The sequence below is a fragment of the Triticum urartu genome, chromosome 5 (assembly GCF_003073215.2).
Source record: "Triticum urartu cultivar G1812 chromosome 5, Tu2.1, whole genome shotgun sequence".
Taxonomy (NCBI): domain Eukaryota; kingdom Viridiplantae; phylum Streptophyta; class Magnoliopsida; order Poales; family Poaceae; genus Triticum; species Triticum urartu.
In genome coordinates, this window is record NC_053026.1 from 657,859,070 (window position 1) to 657,878,779 (window position 19,710).

The 19,710-nt window shown below is 47.2% G+C and overlaps 1 protein-coding gene across 1 annotated transcript; it reads right to left on the reverse strand.

The window, feature by feature from the left end:
• Positions 1-13,762: 13,762 nt before the first annotated feature.
• On the reverse strand, positions 13,763-15,096 carry LOC125506569 (cytosolic sulfotransferase 7-like). Its single transcript, XM_048671360.1, has one exon. The coding sequence runs from the start codon at positions 14,996-14,998 to the stop codon at positions 14,006-14,008; it is 993 nt and encodes a 330-aa protein (XP_048527317.1). The 5' UTR covers positions 14,999-15,096; the 3' UTR covers positions 13,763-14,005.
• Positions 15,097-19,710: the final 4,614 nt, after the last annotated feature.

Below are 19,710 nucleotides of genomic sequence, written 5' to 3' on the forward strand. Positions count from 1 at the left end.
CTGTTTGAAACAATGGGAAATAAAGCTAAGCATTGGTCCTATAAACAATAAAACAATGAAGCTATAGCAATGTGCATATGAAACCATGAAACCTAGTGCAATATTGTATGAGAAGAGAAGTTTACCTTATGCCTATCAGAGATGATGGTATAATAGCCAAACTTCCCACTTTCTCCACCAAGTGCATCTTTAAGCTGTGTTAAGAACCAGGTCCAGCTGTCTTTGTCCTCTTTGTCAACAACTCCAAATGCTATAGGGTAGATATTATTGTTCCCATCCCTTCCTGTTGCAGCAAGGATCTGTTGACCTGTTGACAGCTTGATAAAACAACCATCTACCCCTGCAAAGCTGACAATTGTGAGAACATAGTGTATGTAATGTGAGCACATAAACAATTCACAACTTAGTAAATGAAATGTACTTATGAATGGTCTGCATCCATTCAAAAACCCTTCTTTGCAAGCACTTAGACAGAAAAAGAGGCCATGAAACCTAGGGTTTTTGCTTGGGTGCTCTGGTACATGCCTAGTAGTAACAATACATCTAGAGCCTGGGTTTGTATCCAACACAGCCTGCAAATAATCTCTTATTCTAGTGTATTGTCCTCTCTGATCTCCTTGGACAACCTTCAATGCTTGCTTCCTAGCCCTGTAGGCCATATGGGTGGACATCTCTATTCCATATTTCTTCTTCAGTGTCTGCATTATTGTGGTGACTGGTGTGCCAATATCAACTCTCATCATTGCCTCACACTGGTGTGCAACCCATTTTGCAGTGACCTTGGTGTTCTCTCCTACTGCTGGGCATGTGTGCACAAAATTTGCCTTCCTTATGCAAAAAGTAGTCTCATTTGCAACAACAGAAGCTGCAATAAAGAAAGGGCATTTTGCATTTGTGCACACAACTATGATGCTGTCATTGCAGTTTCTGTGGAACTCATAATTCCTATTCTGAGTTATGTGTAATGTCTGAATTGCTCTCCTAAACTGATACACATTGAGGAAACAAAGTTTTCTGCAAAACTGCTCCTCTGGGTTCTCTCTCTCTCTCCTCACTGTACCAGATCCTTGGCAAAGATCTCACTGATCTGCTCTTCCTTCCATTGGGCAGAACAAATTGTACTTCCTCAGCTCCATCATCATATTCCTGCTTCAAAACACCAAGATCTGGCTCCTCATCTGATGATGGTACCCAAACATCCTCAAATCTCTGTTCCAAGCTAGAATGTGACCTCTCTGTTGGTCCTTTCCTAGCTTTCTTCTTCTTTGTAGGCACCTCTTGCTGCTGAGGCTGCTCCACATGCTCCTCTTGGTGCACCTGCTCCTCTTGCTCCACCTCCACATGTTGCCCTTCCTCATCATCCTCATACAGTTCATCCACATCAGTGTCTCCATCAAAATGAATGAGTTGATCCTCTCTTTGCTTCCTCATCTCATTAAGCCTCTGAAGATAGTCCTCATCTACATCCAGATCTGAATCATCTTCAGTTAGAAGAATTGGTAGCTTCTGCTTAACCTTATTTACATGCTCAGCTGCAATCTTATGTTTCCTAAATTTGGCAATCTTTGTTCTCCTCTTCAACTCCATTAATGTCTCCAGTTCATCCTGATGTGCTGCATTGGATTGGTCCATGGCAGCATTTGTATCCAGATCATGGTTTGTGCTCTGCTGTGTAGTGTAGAACTGCAATGGCTCTGGTTGACTCTGTATTATACTTTTTGGTGGTGATCTTAAGAGAACACCAGAAGGATTTACTACATACACAGGGTTCTCTCCTATATGGCTCAAAGGAACCTGCTCCTCAACCAGATAGCCTGAGTTCAAATCTGCAGGTCTTGGATCAGTGCCCCTAACCACTGTCAAGATCACTACATGCTGATCATTGTTAGCAATATGGTCAAGCATTTCATCCACCTTATCATCATCACAAATTTCATCCATTCCTGCAATCCCCACATCAGGATCCCTCACAAAATACATGAAATCATTAAGCCCATATCCCTCTGTCTCTATTAGGGCAACCAAATTATAATATGTTATGTCTGAGATGCAAACTGATCTCTCCAAATTGTCTCTGTCATGGAAGTGCATTCTAACTTCCCAAACATCATCGTTCAAACTACACACAAATAATTAAAATAGCTTAATTTACAGAGCACTAAAACAGAGCACCAATGTACTGTAAAAAAATGCATAATTCCTAAAACAGAGCACCAGTGTACTGTAAAAAATGCATAATTCTTAAAACAGAGCACTAAAACAGAGTAATCAACATTATAATTGCTACAATACAATACCCTGGCTACATCATCTTCACCGTCAAAGCAATGCAAATTGATCTCTCCAAGTACAGTACCCTGCTAACTACTCTACTGACTACATCATCAATTAACAGTGCCAAAAAACCTAACCCTAACCCTAGAATCGATCTACAGGAAGAGGGAAGAGGGGAGAGGGAAGAGAAAACTCACTAGACGCCGCCGAATGATGAGGCAATCTGGTGACTCTCCGACGGATTCTCCTTCACTGCCCTGGCCCAAGATCTTGCCGCCGCATATTCGAGACAGTGCTGGGGGCTCTGGCTGGGGCTGCTCGTATCCGACGGCCAGCTAGGGTTTGAGCTCCCGCATATATCTCCCACAGGTGGACCACCGTCTCCAACGCCGGCAGAGCCGCCGCAGTCGCCGCCTGCGCCGCCAGCCGTCGCCATGACTGAGAGGAGAGAGTGCAGGGGAGGAAAAGAGAGTGAGAGAAGCGGACCGGGCGGGGTACGGCTCGAAGACTAAGTGGCCCGGCTCGAACAGGTGCGCCGGTGCCATGTAACGCCGTCTAACGGCGTTGCCGTGTGAACAGTGTTGCCACGTCAACGGATGCGGGCCCCCCTTGTCATAAACGCACTTAAAACGGTCCAAACAAGCAACTAGTGTTTTTTTGCAAAAAATTATGAAAAAAATTAGTGCTTTTTGGCACAATTCCGTATATGTGTGGTTCCTGCAAACCTAGCCTGAAGTGTCGATGTTTTTTTGCAATTCACTCTGCTATGAGTGATTTCCCTGAAAGAATCTAGGTGTTTGTGGAAAATCTTAGCTAAGTAAGAAGCACTCTGGCCTAAAGAGACTGGGAAAGGAGAGTGATGCATCATCCATTGCTTCCAAGGTAGGTCTTTGGAATGCAAGAATGTCTCAGAAAATTTCAACGTTGAGGGTGAGGCGAATATTTTTTGCATGAATGGATTTATCCTCTAGTCGCCCTTTTGATCTGGGAGTACACATTTTGTCCCATGCTACAAGGCATTGTGGCCCAGAGCAAATCTCCTTGTCTGGGCAGAGAAGGCAACACCATCTTTTATCAAGCCTTTCAATGAGAATTTTGGGAAACATGAAAGATTCCATGAAATAAGTAGGGAGAGAGTCAAGGACAACATAGAACAATATCAGTCGTCCGCCTTTGGTGAGAAGTAAGACTTGCCAGCCAAATAGGAATCAATCGAAGTGTCAATGATCGGTTGGAACGCCGAGATTGGTAGCTTGATTGGTGAGAGCGGTAGGCCTAGGTAAGTTTGGGTGGAAGCAAGAGTTCTGGCAAGATCGGCATTGAGGGTACAAAACGTTGTTTCGTGGAAATTGATTTGCATCCCAGTCTCACTAGCACAAAATTGTCAGGATTTTTTCATTGTTTTAGCTAGAGAGGGGCAACGTTTTTAGCTAGGGAGGGCATTGCACGAAGCAGAATAAGTGTGTCGGCAGCATATATTGAAGAACGGGACAAGGTAAGTTGTCGCTTAATGGGCTGAGAACTTGTTGTTCATTTGATGCCTGTCAATCAAACGTTTGAGGAGATCAACAACAATGATGAGAAAGTATGGAGAGAGGGGGTCACCTTGGCGAAGCCCTTGTTTGCAGTCAATCCACGATAGCAGTGGCGGAGCTACGCAAGCAAAGTTGGACAACCGGTACAAAGGAAGACCAACTATTTCACCCGCATGACTCAATCAACTCGCAATCGTACATTGTATTGCTATTTACTGGGCGGGTCATGGCCCATTTTCCTAACACATAGCTCCGCCAGCATAGGACAACCATTTAGATGGACAACATTTTTGCTTGTGGTGAGCAGATTTTTCAACCCAGCTGCACCGTCTTGTAAGGAAACCGCGGTGGCTAGTATGTGTAGCAGGGATTCCCAGCAAACGGAATCAAAGGCTATTCAAAAGTCCAGTTGATGATGAGGGTTGGGACTTTGGCTTTGCAGCAGCAGTTTAGGAGATGAGCACGTAAAGGATGTTTTTTGAGATAGATTTTCCCACAAGAAAGCAGCCAGTTGGACGATGGGCGAGAATCTACAATAGAATCCCGGCCCAAAATCATCCAGGGCAGGACTTTGTGGGAGTGTTCATCGCAAGAAACGCGTCTGTAATTTCCTGATTGTTGAAGGTGGCATCAAGATTTCAAAGCTAGCGTGGACTGTGCGCAAATACTATTTCTCGGCCCGGGTCCTAATAGGTCTCGAATAAACCGCAGCACTACTGACGGCCCAATACTGTAGCTGCACACGAGGATTTTTTCTGTGGATTTTTAATCATGGGTTTTCACTTTTTTGCAGCTATTTTCTTCGGGTTTTCTTTTGTGTTTACTTTTCCTCTTTTTTTTCCGGTTTTCACCGGTTTTCTTTCCTTCTTCTTTTTTCAGAAATGTCTAATTTTTCATACACATTGTATATTTTTCGTATACATCTGGAACAATTTGTCAATTTGTTTATACATGTTTTAATATTTTCACATACATCATTAACATTTTTAATACATCATTAACATTTTTTTCAAATACATCATTAACATTTTTTTGCAACTATATTATTTGATGTCAACTTTTTCATACTTATTGTATACACACACACACACACACACACACACACACACACACACACACACACACACACACACATATATATATATATCACTTACAATATTTTCTTCAAAACAGGATAAACATTTTTTTCAAACGTGTTTTGATTTTTTAAATATGTATATTTTTTTTCCAATACATATTGAAACATTTTTTAACTTTTTATAAAAAAAATTAAATGTCACAATTTTTTTTGTGAAATACGTGAATATTTTAAAATGTGATGTAATTTTTTTGGAATTAAACTTTCTTGATTTACACGAACATTTTTTACATTGTTTAAAAATATCACTTACAATATTTTTTTGAAACACATGAACATTTTTTAAATGTCACATTCGTTTTTTTGAATGGTACAAATAATTTCTAAATGTTGAGCCAATATTTTTTACACTGCATGAACATTTTTTAATGTGCAATGAACACTTAAAAATAACTATTTTTTCATGATAAATGTATTTACTATTTTCAAAATGCAAGCAAAAGTGAAAAAGAAAAATACGCATGCATGATGTCAGCATTATGAAACTACATGGCTACTGGGCTGGCCCACGAACGGCTCCCTGTAGGCGATCTCGGTTTCCATCTTGCTAATGATCAAAAAGCGAAAGAACTTGTGGCATCTTAACTTTTCTGTACCGATGTGAAGCAGATGCATGAAAGAATTTGTGGCATCTTCTGTTACCGTCAACATTGTTGTTTCTAGAAAGGAATTCCAGTTTATACTGCTCCACAGCCAGAAGAGGCAATGGTTGCTCTCATACAAAGAGCTTCAGAATTGGGCGTATGTTTTTTCTTATCTAATTTTGATCTCATTTTTAGTTTACCCCCTGCTTGTTTGTTCGATTTATAACAACGATAACAACGATACTAGATACAACGGAACAGAATTTTTGAAATATAAGATACCATGTACTTTTTGAAGATTTCACTCCAAGTCGCTGTTCCTTTGAAGCCACATCAGTGAAAAGATCAATATCTTGGACTGCATGATGAACACCAATATGTAAATTCTGGCCTTGCAGTTACACTGACTAGTACTCCTGCATGTCTTGAGATTGAGAAGCAGGGACACGTGGACAGAATGGCACAATTCATGTTGCTTCTCTCAAAATTCACGTTGCACTGCTACTCGTGGTGGTTGGCAACATCATCACCACACTGAAGCCGACGGGTGCACTAGCACCGACAGCTAATGCTGCCATGGCAACGGTTTTGGCACATTCGAGGGCCAATCCGACTTCCATCGCAGTAAGTTCATGTCACGGCACGAGCTCCATTGGAAGAGAATTCCTTATTTTACCTTTTCTTAAAATTTGGTTCCCTTTTTGGTCCAATAAACTTTTTCTTTTCTTATTTGACACTTAAACTTCATTTTGCGTCTTATATGACACTTTCATCCATTTTCCATCCAAAGATGTTACCTAGCATGTGCAAAGACAATTTTGCCCCTAATGATAGTATGTCACAAAAATGATAGAGAAGGGGTGCTTCGGTGGAGAGTAAATAGCATAAAACTACTATAATTTGGGTTAGGGTTCCAAAAAACTATCAAATATTTTTTCGCTGATAACTATCAAATCTGGGGTTGGCTCAAAAAGTCCAAATCACAGTGTGCTTAAAATTTAAACCGTTTTCTGACAGATATGGCCCACACGTCAGGTTTCACGTGGCACAAAAGTCAACGTGGTTAACTGAACAGTTAAGTTAGACTGTTATGACTGGTGGGGCCCATATGTCATTCTCAATAAAATTTACATGACAAAAAACAATGAATTTTTATCCCTGACCGGTGCCGTCATCCACCAACTTAACGCGCGGACGAGCGCGCAACAGGAGCGCGACTTACCGCCGCCGCCCGTCGATCCCGCTTCCTGGTGCCCTCCGCCGCCGCCGGCGAGGTTGCCGCCGACCGCCGCACTCCATCCGCCACCCGCTGCGGCCATTGATGTGCCGTCCGAGCTCGGCCCGTCACCGCGCCGCCGCGCCCCGCCGGCAGCAGGACCGCACCACCTCCGCCTACCTCTCCCCACGCCGGCAGCCGCGTTGCCCAGCCGGCTCCCCCTCCTGCAGGAGCGAACGCACGCGCAGGCCGCGCGTGCTCTCCCGGAATCCGGGCGGTGACCGCTCCCGCCGAGCGCAGGCCCGATGCGCGAGAGGGTGGCCAGGTCGGGGGAGCTGCAGTAGCCACCGGAATCGAGCCGTCGGCGTTGGCCGGCGACAGCTGCGCCCCGCCGCCTGCAGCGTACGGGCCAGTAAATCTGCCCGCCGTGCGGCCATGGACGGCGCCGGCCTGCCTTCCACCTTGACCTGCGCCGCCCGACCTGCCATGGTCACACCTGAGGTCGCGCGCCGGATGCAGCAAGCTCTCCTCGCCGACGAGCCAACTAGCTCTCCTCCCCTGCGAGCCACCAATCTCTTCTCCCCGACGAGCTGCACGCACATAAGGTGCTCGACGAAATGGGGCATAGAGAAAATGATTCAAAAGAGAAGGTTGAGGCTGACAGATGGACCCCACGTGTTAGCTAACGGTCAAACAAACAGTCAAACAAACGGTTTGTTTGAGTGCGGGCGCGATCTGTCATAATCTGGATTGATTTTAAATCACACAGTGATTTGGGTTTTCTGAAACAGCCAACCCCAGACTTGGTAGTTATCAGTGAAAAATAAATTCGGTAGTTTTTTGGAACCCTAGCCCGAATTGTAGTAGTTTTATGCTATTTACTCTTCGGTGGATGGCGGCATTTCATCATATTATTATTATTATTAGTTATATGAATACTTTTAGTTAGAATTAACCACGATAAGAAGACCTCGTCCGGCTTGGACTGGTGCAATCACCAAATAGATCAATTAGGACTCGCATAACTAGCTTTTACTGCTATATATATGCGTGTAATCTACTCAGATTAATACAAAGACATTCAATCGCACCTATCGCCACTAAATCTCGGCGTCTCGTGTTGTTCTATCTCGCCCGAGTTAGTACTGGCGAGTTGATCGCTAGCTTATAGCCTATTTAAGTTAGCTGCCCATGCGTGAGGTTCCGGCTGAAATCCGCCTGCCTGCTTCATGTTGTATTACGTGCGTGTACAGCACGAGAGAATCAATCCAGCTGCCTGTCTACTTGTTTGTTGCTTGTTGTGTACTAGCATGTTTACGCTTGATTGGCCGGAAAGCAATCGGCTGCAGTAGCTCGTACGGGCGCGTCTCGCCAAAAAATACACATCGTTTGCAGCCTCGAGGTCAGGCTTGTGCCAACATTTATTTATTTATTTATTCAAACAGGACAAAATATATCACATTACCGTTGTCTTTGTATGTAAATAATATGTTCACATACTACACTGGGGATAAAACGGTCTTTTCAGGTTAGATTTAACACTGCTACTAGACAAAACCGACAGAAGTGTCACATAGGGAACAAAATGAAATTTGCTGGCCAAAAAGGGAAGAAAATAAAAAGTTGGGCCAAATAGGGAACCAAACTTTAAGAAAGGGCCAAATAAGGAATTCTCTCCCTCATTGGTGGCAAAACCTCTGACATTACAGAGTTTCTAGTGAGTCTTGCAACCAAAACGGCTACCATGGCAGCACTTCCAGCTGAGGCCATAATAAGCGATACAAAGGAGTGTGTGTGTTCCTGAGCCAAAAATGTGTCGACCCCCGTGGTGTCCTTGGACGACCGCTTGTTCCTCGATACAGAGGCCGGCAACCACATGAAGGGGTCGCGATTCATGTTCACCTTCCTCACTGAATTCGTGAAAGGTACAATAAAATTGTGAGATGGCTTTGTAATTGATGAGATCCAGGGTCTTGGATCCATGTTGTTAGAGTGGAAGAACGGCGCCCACAGGGTGCTGTCTGAGGTGTACTTCGTACCTCGGCTTCAGAGCAACATTAGGCAGCTAGATGAAATTGGCCTGAAGATGGTGGTCGAGGACGACGTCATGAGCCTATTCGACTGGCAAAGATTCGTGCTGGCACGCGTGAGGCGGATGCAAATCCGTCTCTACTAGGTGTCCCTCAACCCGATGACGCTGATCTGTCTACTTGCAAAACAACGAAGAAGCGGTTTGAGCTCACGTACGGTAATCTCCAATGACTCCAAGAGGTAACAAGTATTTACTTCTCATTGTTGACGGTCATAGTCAATACTTGTGGTTGGAAGTTCTCGTAACAAAGCACGAAGCCCTGGAATTCTTCAAGAAAATGAGGGCACTCGGAGAGAATGAAGTGAACATGAAAATGATGGTGTGCCAATCAGACTGCAGTGGTGAGTTCAATTCACTGGAGTTTGCGGAGTTCTGCAACGAGGACGGGGATAGGCGGATAGCAGCCACTGAGCCACACCAGAACACCGCACTCACCACAACAGAATGATGTGGTGGAGCGGTGGAATCAGAACGTCATGGAAATGGCATGAAGATTGCTGAAAAGCATGAGTGCTCCGGTCATGTTGTGGGATGAGCGGTAAAGACGGCGGTGCACATCCTGAACTGCTTGCCTACATGCAGCTGGAGCGGCATCACTTAGAGCGAAGCATGACATAGGTGGAAACCGAACATGAGCTACCCGTGCACACTCGGGTGCGTGGCTCATGCTTAGAATGTCGGCCCAGGGGTGAAAAGGCTGACAGGACCATGTTGTTGGTCTATGTCGGGTATGAGGACCGTCGTTGGCACCGAGACACCGGTGACATCACAAGAGAAGGCGGTGAAACCTTCATGGTACTCCGTCGATACGGCAACCATGGCAGAGCCTTCGAGTGGGGTGGTAGAGAAATCAGCTGCCATGGCACGGAATCCTGGCATGGTAGGGTTTTAAGCTAATGGGGCGGAGAATTAATATGGTAGGGATCACATCATAGAAGTACGATTGACGTCCGTAATACTAGAAGAAGAAAGTCTACTCTTCGTCCTCGGGCTTTCATGACTTCGCTTCTTTATCTAAAAAAATAGATCTCTTTTTGGGTCGAAAATTTATAATGGTTCACACACCCGAACCGGCCCCAACATAATCGAGCCGAACCCGGTCCCCATCCGAACAAACTATGTGGAGGCTGTGAAAATGCATCATGTTATACCAATATATCAGTAACAATTATGGCTGGAGACATAGTTGTAGCATATCGGTTCAGTTCAATGGTGAAAGCACACACACATATTTCAGCTCAGTTGAGTTGAGTTCTGGAAGCCAAAGAAAGGTAAGCACACATGGACGGACAGTACGTGGACAATATGCATTGCATGCGCGCACACACACCAGTCCAGCGCATCTCCTCCGAGACAGGGAGAGAGATAGCATCACCGGACTCAAAAACAAGGACACAAAGATGCATTATTGAAACAAAAGAAAACCATCATGTCGACGAGCCTGGTCGGCCAAGAACTAGTTGGTGCCGGGGACGATATGGGTTCGCTTCAACTCATCATTTTTATTTGGGCAAAGTTGAGGGTTGGCCAAAAAAAAAATCAGTGTGCTCCTTTTTTCACCTTCGTCTGCGAGAGAGAGAGAGAGAGAGAGAGAGAGAGAGAGAGAGAGAGCTGTGATTTGGGGTATGTCCAAGTATCACGAGTTTGGTTGTCTTGGGCATCGTTCCCCTTGCCAGAGGCGTGCCCGCGGTGGCGGCGTTCGCCGGCGGCTGCGCGATTAAGCTCCGGGCCATGTGTCGGCCTAAAGAGATGTTCGGTGCTATGATCGTCAACGACAAATCACATATGTTGCCGGAACCAAAAAAGATGACGTATGTCGTCAGAATGTCAGGCGTGTGTCGTTGGCGAAGAAATAGCTCGGCGTGTCTCATCGAGGAAGAGGATGGATGCTGCGTGGAGGCAGAGGCCCCACTGACATGGTGCGACGGTCATGGTATGGCGACATGCAGGCGCGGCCACGTGTAGAGGCGCACGGTAGCATTAGACGGAGGCGTTCAAGGCGACGGTCAACGGTAAGCCGTGTCAAAATTAAAGGGAAATTGTTAGCGCTCGTGGCCAGGTCGTGCAGAGCTGGCCGTGTGACGTTGGAGGTTGCCCAAGTGCTGGTGCATGCATGTAGGTTGCACAAGCATCCATGAGTTTGTTAGCATCAAGTCCTGCGGCCGTTGTGGAGAGGTTGCATGGGTGGTGTACGTGCGCCTACATGTAGTTAGATTAGTTGGTTTTTTTTAACACAGTACAGACGTAAGCGCTTATATACACGCGCATACACTCACCTATATGAGTGCATACATGCACACCTTGTCTCTATGAGCACCTTCAAAAGACTAAGCCGGCATATCATCTTGAAATTTACGAAGTAACCGTAGGCACCTCGCCGTCGACGAAAACGTCTTCACCCACTGAATGCGCATCACTGAAAATTTTAAAATAAATTCAGAAATAAATGCGAGCACCAGACTTAAACCCCATAGTCCCTCTAACTATCCAACCACAGGTTGGTTCACACTAAATTAGTTGGGTCAATGGCCGAGCATGGTGGCTGGCTAGTGCGTGCGTAGAGACTCATGTACTTGGCTATTTAAGTGTGAGTCCAGTGCAAGTGTATGGGTGTAGCTCGGAGAAAGAATGTAGTCTCGAGTGGTCTCTCGCGTGCGTGCGCTCATCATGAAGAGTTGTGGGCATATGGACCACATCCATGTGAGCGTCCGACACACCGGTCTCACCCAAAAAACATCTCCCTCGCCCGCACGCAGTCCTGTGTGCCCGCACCTCCTCTCCTCGCGCCACATTCATGTTGGCCAGAGCGGACGGCTATCTAGTGCATTCAAACCGGCTGCCGTCCAATCGCTTGCCGGCAATAAGCAGGCGGCACGGCGGAGAAACCCACTTAGGCGCTCGCATTGACATAACCCGCCACTTGGCCTGGACGGCAGTCGGCTATTTAAACCCGGCCACGCCCGCACGATCGGCACCATGTCCACTTTCGATCCTCCTCAGTGCACCACCTGCGCCATGACCACAAACTTTAGAGTGTTGTGGCCGGCGTTGCGGACGGCTGGCAGACCCGCGGATACAGGCCGGCTAGAGATACTTGAGAGATGCCACAGGAACAGTTGGTTGGAGATCTGATCTCCACACATGAGTAGTTTGGAGGAGTGGTCCTCTGCAAAAAGGAGCAACAAAATGTAGTAGTAGGTAGGTGGTAGCCCGTGCAATCAAATCTCGCCAACCAACAGCCTGGCCTGGCGATTGCTCCGGCCGTATAGGCGTACCTATATGCCCTTGGTCGGTCACGTCGGTGTCGGGGGTCAGGAATTCGCAGCTCGTTGCTAGGTGAAAATTGGTGTACACTATTCATGTGCATATGGGGCACCGATCATTTGTCCGTCAAAAGAGATGTGTGCCCAGCGAGATCCTCTACGTTTGTTGCATGGATCATTCATGCATGGGCATTTTCCACACAAACATAGATCATATATACTGTAGGACATAGTTCATGCATGAGAAAAACTTCATCACACGGACATACATAAACCTAGAATACGATATAGTTCGATCATCACACAAACAAACCTCGTTCATCACATAATGCAAAGGTGCGCGTTCCACCGGAAGTAGTAGGACGTCAGTGGCTCGCCGGAGTCGACTCGGCAAAGCTAAAACCAGACCCCGCGGAGCCCGTCCTCCACAGCCTGGTCCACCATCTTCCCCATCTCCGGCGTCATGTGGCTGCTCCAGTCCCCGGCCACCCCCTGCTGGAAGAAGGCGTCGGCCTTGACGCCCGAACCCGTCTGCCCCTTCCGGTTGGCATCCATGTTCTTGAGCTTTTTCATGCTGCATAGCTCCGTGATGGCGCGGTCCACCCCTTGCTCCTCCTCCTCCTCCGGGGAGAAGGTGCACCCAATGAACTCCACCATCGTCCTCAGGGTCCCCACAGGGTCACGGAGCATCTCCTCGTACCCGAGGAACATTCCTCGCGTTCTGAATCCACATGAACTAGGGTTCATCTACTCGATGAAATAGGGTTCTATCATGTTCAACCACATCAAACATCATATTACTCCTAACTAAACAAACCTAAAAACAACAAAAATCATAATCTACTAGACAAAATAGGGTTCATCTTGTGCCAAATAATGCATCGAATCAAAAGCGTTTTAACTGAAACGAATTGCAGGGTTTGAGAGAGCTTACTTTTCTTGTTTCGGAGCCATCTCGATCTACAAAAATGGTGGAGAAACAAAGAAGATGGAAGGGTGGGAGTGGAGGGGATGAGAGAGGAGTTCCTCTCTGTTGTGTGCGGCGCGACGCGGCGCTGGGGAGAAGATGGGGGCTAGGGTTCTTGGGTGGGCCCCGCGCCCGGCCCTCGCGGGTTTATAACTGTTGAGCACCTACCGCCGGGGTCTCTGGCGGTAGGTTGCACAGCCTACCACCTAGGCCTCTGGCGGTAGGATGGACGACAGGAGACAGTTGCCGTTTGAAGCTGACGTGGATGAGTGGGCTATCGCCGAGCCCTCCAGCGGTAGCCTGTTCTACCCTGCCGACAGTCTCCCCGGCGGTAGGAAAAATGGCCAAATCTCGAAATATTTTTAAACCGGGGTCAGATCCGGCTAAACTTTGCGCAAAGGGTCAAAATAGCAAAATCTACCAGTCCAGGCAGGTTTGGGTGAATGCTTTGCCAGCTGCTGTACGCATGAGTTTGAGGCTTTGGGCAGCACATTTGGATGTTTGGTGACCGGCCCAGAAAGTTAACAAAATGTTTTTTTGTCTATCCTAAGAAAAATTGACCGACCCAAATTATAATTTTTTAGTCGACTGACTGTTAGTCGCTCCCTGCTGTAACTCTTTATGTAAAACTTGGCTCCATGTTCCTTCGGGGTGTATTCGTTCGGAGGTAACGGTCGAGAGAGCCGCGAACTATGAATAAATTGGCAATGTTTTCCCCTAAAAAAAAGCAAGCGCATCACACTTGCATCACCGGACTCAACATAAAAGGACACAAGCATTATTGAACACAAACACAAGGACACGAGCATTATTGAACCAAAAAGGAAAAGAAAAAAAAAGCACACAGCAGGAGTCATTGCCGCCGACGAGGCTAGTCGCCAAGAGCTGGTGCCGGCCGGGGAGGATCTGGGATTGTTGGCCTCGACTCGTCATTTTTCATGCATCTGGACAAAATTCAGGGTTGGCCGGAGTTGAGTCGGTGAAGCTAAAACCAGACCCTTGGAGCCCGTCCTCCACGGCCTCGTCCACCATCTTCCCCATCTCCGGCGTCATGTGGCTGCTCCAATCCCCGGCCACCCCCTTCCGGAAGTAGGCGTCGGCCTTGATGCCTGCTGCCGTCCGCCCCTTCCTGTTGGCCTCCACTTTCTTGAGCTTGTCCAGGCTACACAGCTCCACTATGGCTCGCGCGACCCCGCGCTCCTCCTCCTCCGGGGAGAAGGCGCACCCCATGAACTCCGCCATCGTCCTCAGGCTCCCCACGGGGTCGCGGAGCATCTCCTCGTACCTGAGGAACAGCACCTCACCAGCGGCCCGGCGACTCGCCTCCCAGTACTCGGCGACGTGCAGCCATTGCGGGCCGTACATGCAGCGTCCCGCACAGAAGAGCTCCATGGCCTCCCGGAGCGAGAAGGACTCCGCGTCGACGCCGACGCTCTCTGACACCTTCCTAGTGAAGAGCCAGCAGGAGACAAGCACGTCCTTGGGGTCCCGGCAGACGTACACGACCCGGCTCCGACCAGTGGGGAGGAGGGAGAAGGGCAGGTGCGTGGCGAGCACGCGCGGGGAAGGGAGCGCCTCCAGCTCGACGTCCTTGTCAAGGGCGAAGCCGATGCCGAGGAACGGGACGCAGTCGTGCGGGTTGCGCTGCCGCAGCGGGTGGTCGTGGGCGGACGGTGGGTGCGCGGCGCGGCGCGCGGTGGCGAAGGCGAGGGCCTTGAGCCAGGTGGTGCCGGACTTGGGGAAGCTGGCGAGGAGCACGTCGTCCGGCCTCGGCGCGAACCGGTCGCGTGCCGCCGGGAGGCCGCGCGCCAGCGTCCGCTCCGGCAGCCAGAAGCCAGCGTACTGGCGCAGCGCGAAGGGCGGGTACCGCGTCTCCAGCGGCAGCTCCGCCATCTCCGACGCAAAGCCGTCGTCATGAGGAGAATCCATGGCACCGAGAGCTTGAGAGAGCGCGGGTCGATGGCATGGCAGATATATCTCATCTCGTCATGCATGTGCGCTTGCTTGTTGTGATTATGGAGATCTCATGCGCACACATTAATTTGGAGCAAAAGCAGCAAGAAAATATTGGTGGCGTGCGTGTGGTACCACACGTTCATCAAAGTGCCAGCGTATCTTGTATTCTTGTCTCGTGTGATCATGATCAGAGCATCTCCTAGGGCATTTGCGTAATCTGAGCCCCCATATGTCGGGGAACATATCACAAACTCACGAGTGACTAGAACATGTCAAGTTGTCTTTAACGTATAATGATTTTCAAGCTCTAAGCCTCTGAACACTGAAGCACACATTCTTCCATTGATTGATTAATTAGAGTTTTCATCATCTTTTACTTCATTTACCCCACAAGACCGCATGTCACATTGCTACATGAACTCTTTTATAGCCAAGTGATTTGACCTAACCCGACATACCAAAGCGAATGGTAACAGATCTTGACAAAAGTTCTAGTTGGAGCACAGTGCTCCATGCATCAAATCATTTGGGTATGAATATACTCCATCCCTTTCTTTTTACTCCGCATATAAGATTTGGTCAAAGTCAAACTGCACAAAGTTTGACCAAATTTATATAAAAAAATATGAACATCTACAATACTAAAACTATATAGTATGAACATACGTTTCATGGTGCATCTGATAATATTGATTTCATATTGTGAATGTTTATATTTTTCAATATAAAGTTAGTCAAACTCGCTTGACTTTGAGCAAACCTTATATGCAAACTAAAAAAAAACGAAGGGAGTAGATCAGAGAGTATTATCATTGCAGCACTCCTCTAAGAATGCAATATAAAACATCACTTGCCCTGTTAGATAACAAAGTATTTTCTATGTATTTTGTGAATACTATAGTTTTTTAGATTACCACAGTATTAATTACAGCGAGCTGTTTGGCCACCTTTAAAAACTGTGATTTCAGTACTGTAGTATTTGCAAAACCGTAGTTTTTTCTTTGTTTTAAAAAAAGAACCCCAGACCTCTTTTAAAAAAACTGAGCGCGCTAAAAAAACGACTCCATGCACAATCATGTGCCTTGTCTCTCGATGTGCATCTAACGACGCGGAAGACCACCCAGCGTTGCAGGCCGCATGCAGTGGCACTTCGGACTAGTTCAGCTGCCTCCTCTTATACTAAGTTGTAAGCTAGCTTTGTGCATAAATGTGTAGTGCATGGCCGTTCGCGAGGGAAGGATCACTCCACTTAAAATAGCCAGAGGAAGCCCGGGTATCTCGAATTTGCTGTTTGCCGATGATAGTCTGCTCTTCTTCAAGGTTTGCAGTGAGGAGGCGGAGTGCATCATGCAGATTCTGAACACCTTCCAGAAGAGTTCGGGCCAACTGTTGAGTAACAATAAATGTTCAATTCTATTTAGTAATGTATGTCCGGAGGCAACCCAACATGCTGTTAAAAAGGCCCTTCAGATTTCTACTGCCACCTTCGAGAGTAAATACCTGGGTCTTCCGACCCCGGAAGGACGTATGAAGAATTCTTCATTCCAACCGATCATGGAGAGATTCGTCAAGAGATGCTCGGATTGGTCTGAAAGGTTTATGTCCTTTGCTGCGAAAGAAGCTTTAGTAAAATCAGTTTTGCAAGCTCTCCCCACCTTTTGCATGGGCGTGTTTAAGATGTCACAGGGATTCTGCGACACATATGAGAAACTGATTCGGGAATTTTGGTGGGGAAAGGAAAACGGACATCGAAAAGTGCACTGGATGGCGTGGGATCGAATGGTCCAGCCGAAGAGAGGAGGCGGCATAGGCTTCAAAGATATGAATCATTTCAACCAGGCCTTGCTCGCCAAACAGGCTTGGAGATTGCTGCAAAGGCCGGGGAGCCTGTGTGCACGAGTCCTAAAGTCTAAGTACTACCCACATGGTGAGTTGATTGACACTGTATTTGCCTCAAAAGTATCCCCGGTTTGGCGTGGGATCGAACATGGACTGGAACTCTTAAAAGCGGGGCTTGTCTGGAGAATTGGAAATGGAAAGAAGGTTCAGATTCAAAAAGACAATTGGATCCCAAGGAAGGAGGGGCTTAAGCCTGCAAAATTCATCCGGCGTTCTAGGCTGAGATGGGTTAACCAACTAATGTTGGCTGATGGCAGGGGATGGAACACAGACCTAATACATCAACTGTTTCAACGTTTTGATGCTGAGGCCATCTGTAACATCAAGCTTCCCAGGACGGATGCTCAAGATACTCTAGCTTGGCACTTTGAAAAATCAGGCTCCTTCACTGTCAGGAGTGCGTATAGATTGGCGGCCTCACTCCAAAACCAAGCGAGGTACCCATCCTCAAGCTCCACAAATGATGCAGACGACCGCAGTATCTGGGATTTGATATGGAAGGCAAAAGTACCAGAGAAGGTCAAGATTTTCAGTTGGAGAGTCGCCACTAACACTTTAGCTACAAAGAAGAACAAATGCAGACGCTCTTTGGAGGTGGACAACACGTGCACCATTTGCGGCAATGGAGAGGAAGATGAATACCATGCAGTTGTGTCCTGCACAAAAAGCAGGGCACTAAGAGAAAAACTGAGAGACGACTGAGCCCTGCCAAGTGAGGTGCAGTTCAGGTACACCGGGTCAGAACCTTCTCAGTCCTTGTTGCACGGAGGCAAGAGCAAAAATACTCCTCCTACTTTGGCGGTGCTGGTTCCTCCGGGATGACTGTGTGCATAATACAGGGAAGGAGCTCATTACCCGATCGGCGATCTTCCTGAAACATTACGAGGAGGAAATCAGGGGCGCCGGTACTATGGAAAAGGAAGGACCAAATCTCAAACAGAAACCGGTGTATGCAGGGAACGCTTTGGCCGATCGGATTCCCCTGCACCAACAGACTGACGGCTTCTTTGTCGAGGGGATCAACAAAAACACTGCAAATTAGTGGTGTCCTCCAGAGGTGGGCACTATCAGACTGAATTCAGACGCAGCTTTCCGGGCAGACAGCGGAATTTCCCACGCAGGTGTGATCGCACGAGACCACAGAGGGGTCGTCCTTTTCTCACTGTCCAAACAGATCAGCTGCTGTGGAGCAGTAGAGGAAGCCGAGGCTCTAGCTCTCCTTGCTGGACTACAGACCCTGTCCGATCTACATAAGGGACCAATCGTAGCTGACACGGACTGCATGTTTCTGTCAAATAAGCTGCGACCAGGGGCTAGCAACTTATCTGCCTGGTACCCCGTGATCGCTGACATAAAGAAGGAACTGGTGAAGTTCAGTAATGCCCAGGTCAACTATACAAGCAGGAAACAAAACAAGATAGCTCACCTTCTAGCTGCTCGGGCTAGAAGTGAGGAAGACATGTATATGTTGGCGGGCATCCCAGAAGACCTGGCTGCAGCTTTAGCTGCCGACCCTGTGTTGGCTCAGGAGTAGTTTGTACTCCTTGTTTCTTCCTCAAAAAAAAAAGTTTGTGGATGTAGCTGGTTGCTCAGTATGCTGTATGCAACGGTCAGCGAGTTGCGTACGCACGTGTTTGCGACTTGTTAACAAACAGCTAACTGCGAATTTACATTACATATAAGTTCTAGCCAAACAGGTCTACAGTATTCCAAATACTCCAAAATACTACAATATATTATTACTGTGGTATCATGCGCCTATAGAAAAAATACTGTAGTTTTTAAATACTTTGGTTTTACAATACTTTGCTATCAAACATAGCCCGGGCCGGCCCTAGCATCTCGGAGGCTCTTGTGCGAACATGGTACAATGGGCCCTACAGTCACACCTTACGTCTCCATGTTCGCTGCTGCACGTCGCAGCCGCAAGTCCGTTCAAACTATCCATATGACACAACAGTAATTTTAAACAAATATTTTATGATCTATCTAGAAGTAGCAATTTGAAATTCGAACAAAAATACAAACACCTTCCATACAAGAACAGTAGAGAAATGTCACAAGATAAGCCCCCAGCAACATCTAATCGTCATGTGGTAATGTGGTGATGGTCGATCATCTTTAACATGAAACAATTACTTGTGTGAGAATTTTATGCAAGAGAATCGTCACATAATTCGCAATAAACAAGAAAAGACGGACAATCCATAGGATGAACAATTTACCTGTGGACCGGTGCTGGTGTCAACGCCTTAGCGACAAGCCGAACGTGATGCATCTTCAGCTCATCGCCGGTGCCAAGGAGGTCACCACCAGGGCCTTGTCGCCTTGGGTACTTACAAAAGAACCTATCTACTATTCAATCTACTACTAGTACAAAACTCATTGGAAAATAAATTAAGGAGATGATACAACTAAAAATCTATTCATGAGCGTCGCTTGGGGCCCAGCCCCTGGGGACTTGGTGCAATTAATTGGGAGAGGGAGAAGATTGGACGGGAAGAAGAACGAACCGGCGGCGCTGTCTCACACAAAACGAAGCAATTAGGATTTAATCTCATGGCTGGCTCCACCGTCCTTAATGGGCTGCGAGTGCTATCTTAATTTATTTTTTTCCTTCAAATGTATCAATACATGTGCACAGAGAGTATGGTGGGCCCCTGGACATGCTGGGCCCTAGGCGGCTGCACTCCTCGCCATGGCTTAGGGCCAGCCCTGTAGTCAGTCACATCAAAGCACTACAAAACCGACAGAAAACTGCAAAACATTGTTCAGAAGGGTCGACA

Bases quoted from the DNA above. Each gene is read 5' to 3' on its own strand.
- LOC125506569 (XM_048671360.1), bottom strand. From the start codon at position 14,998: ATGGATTCTCCTCATGACGACGGCTTTGCGTCGGAGATGGCGGAGCTG.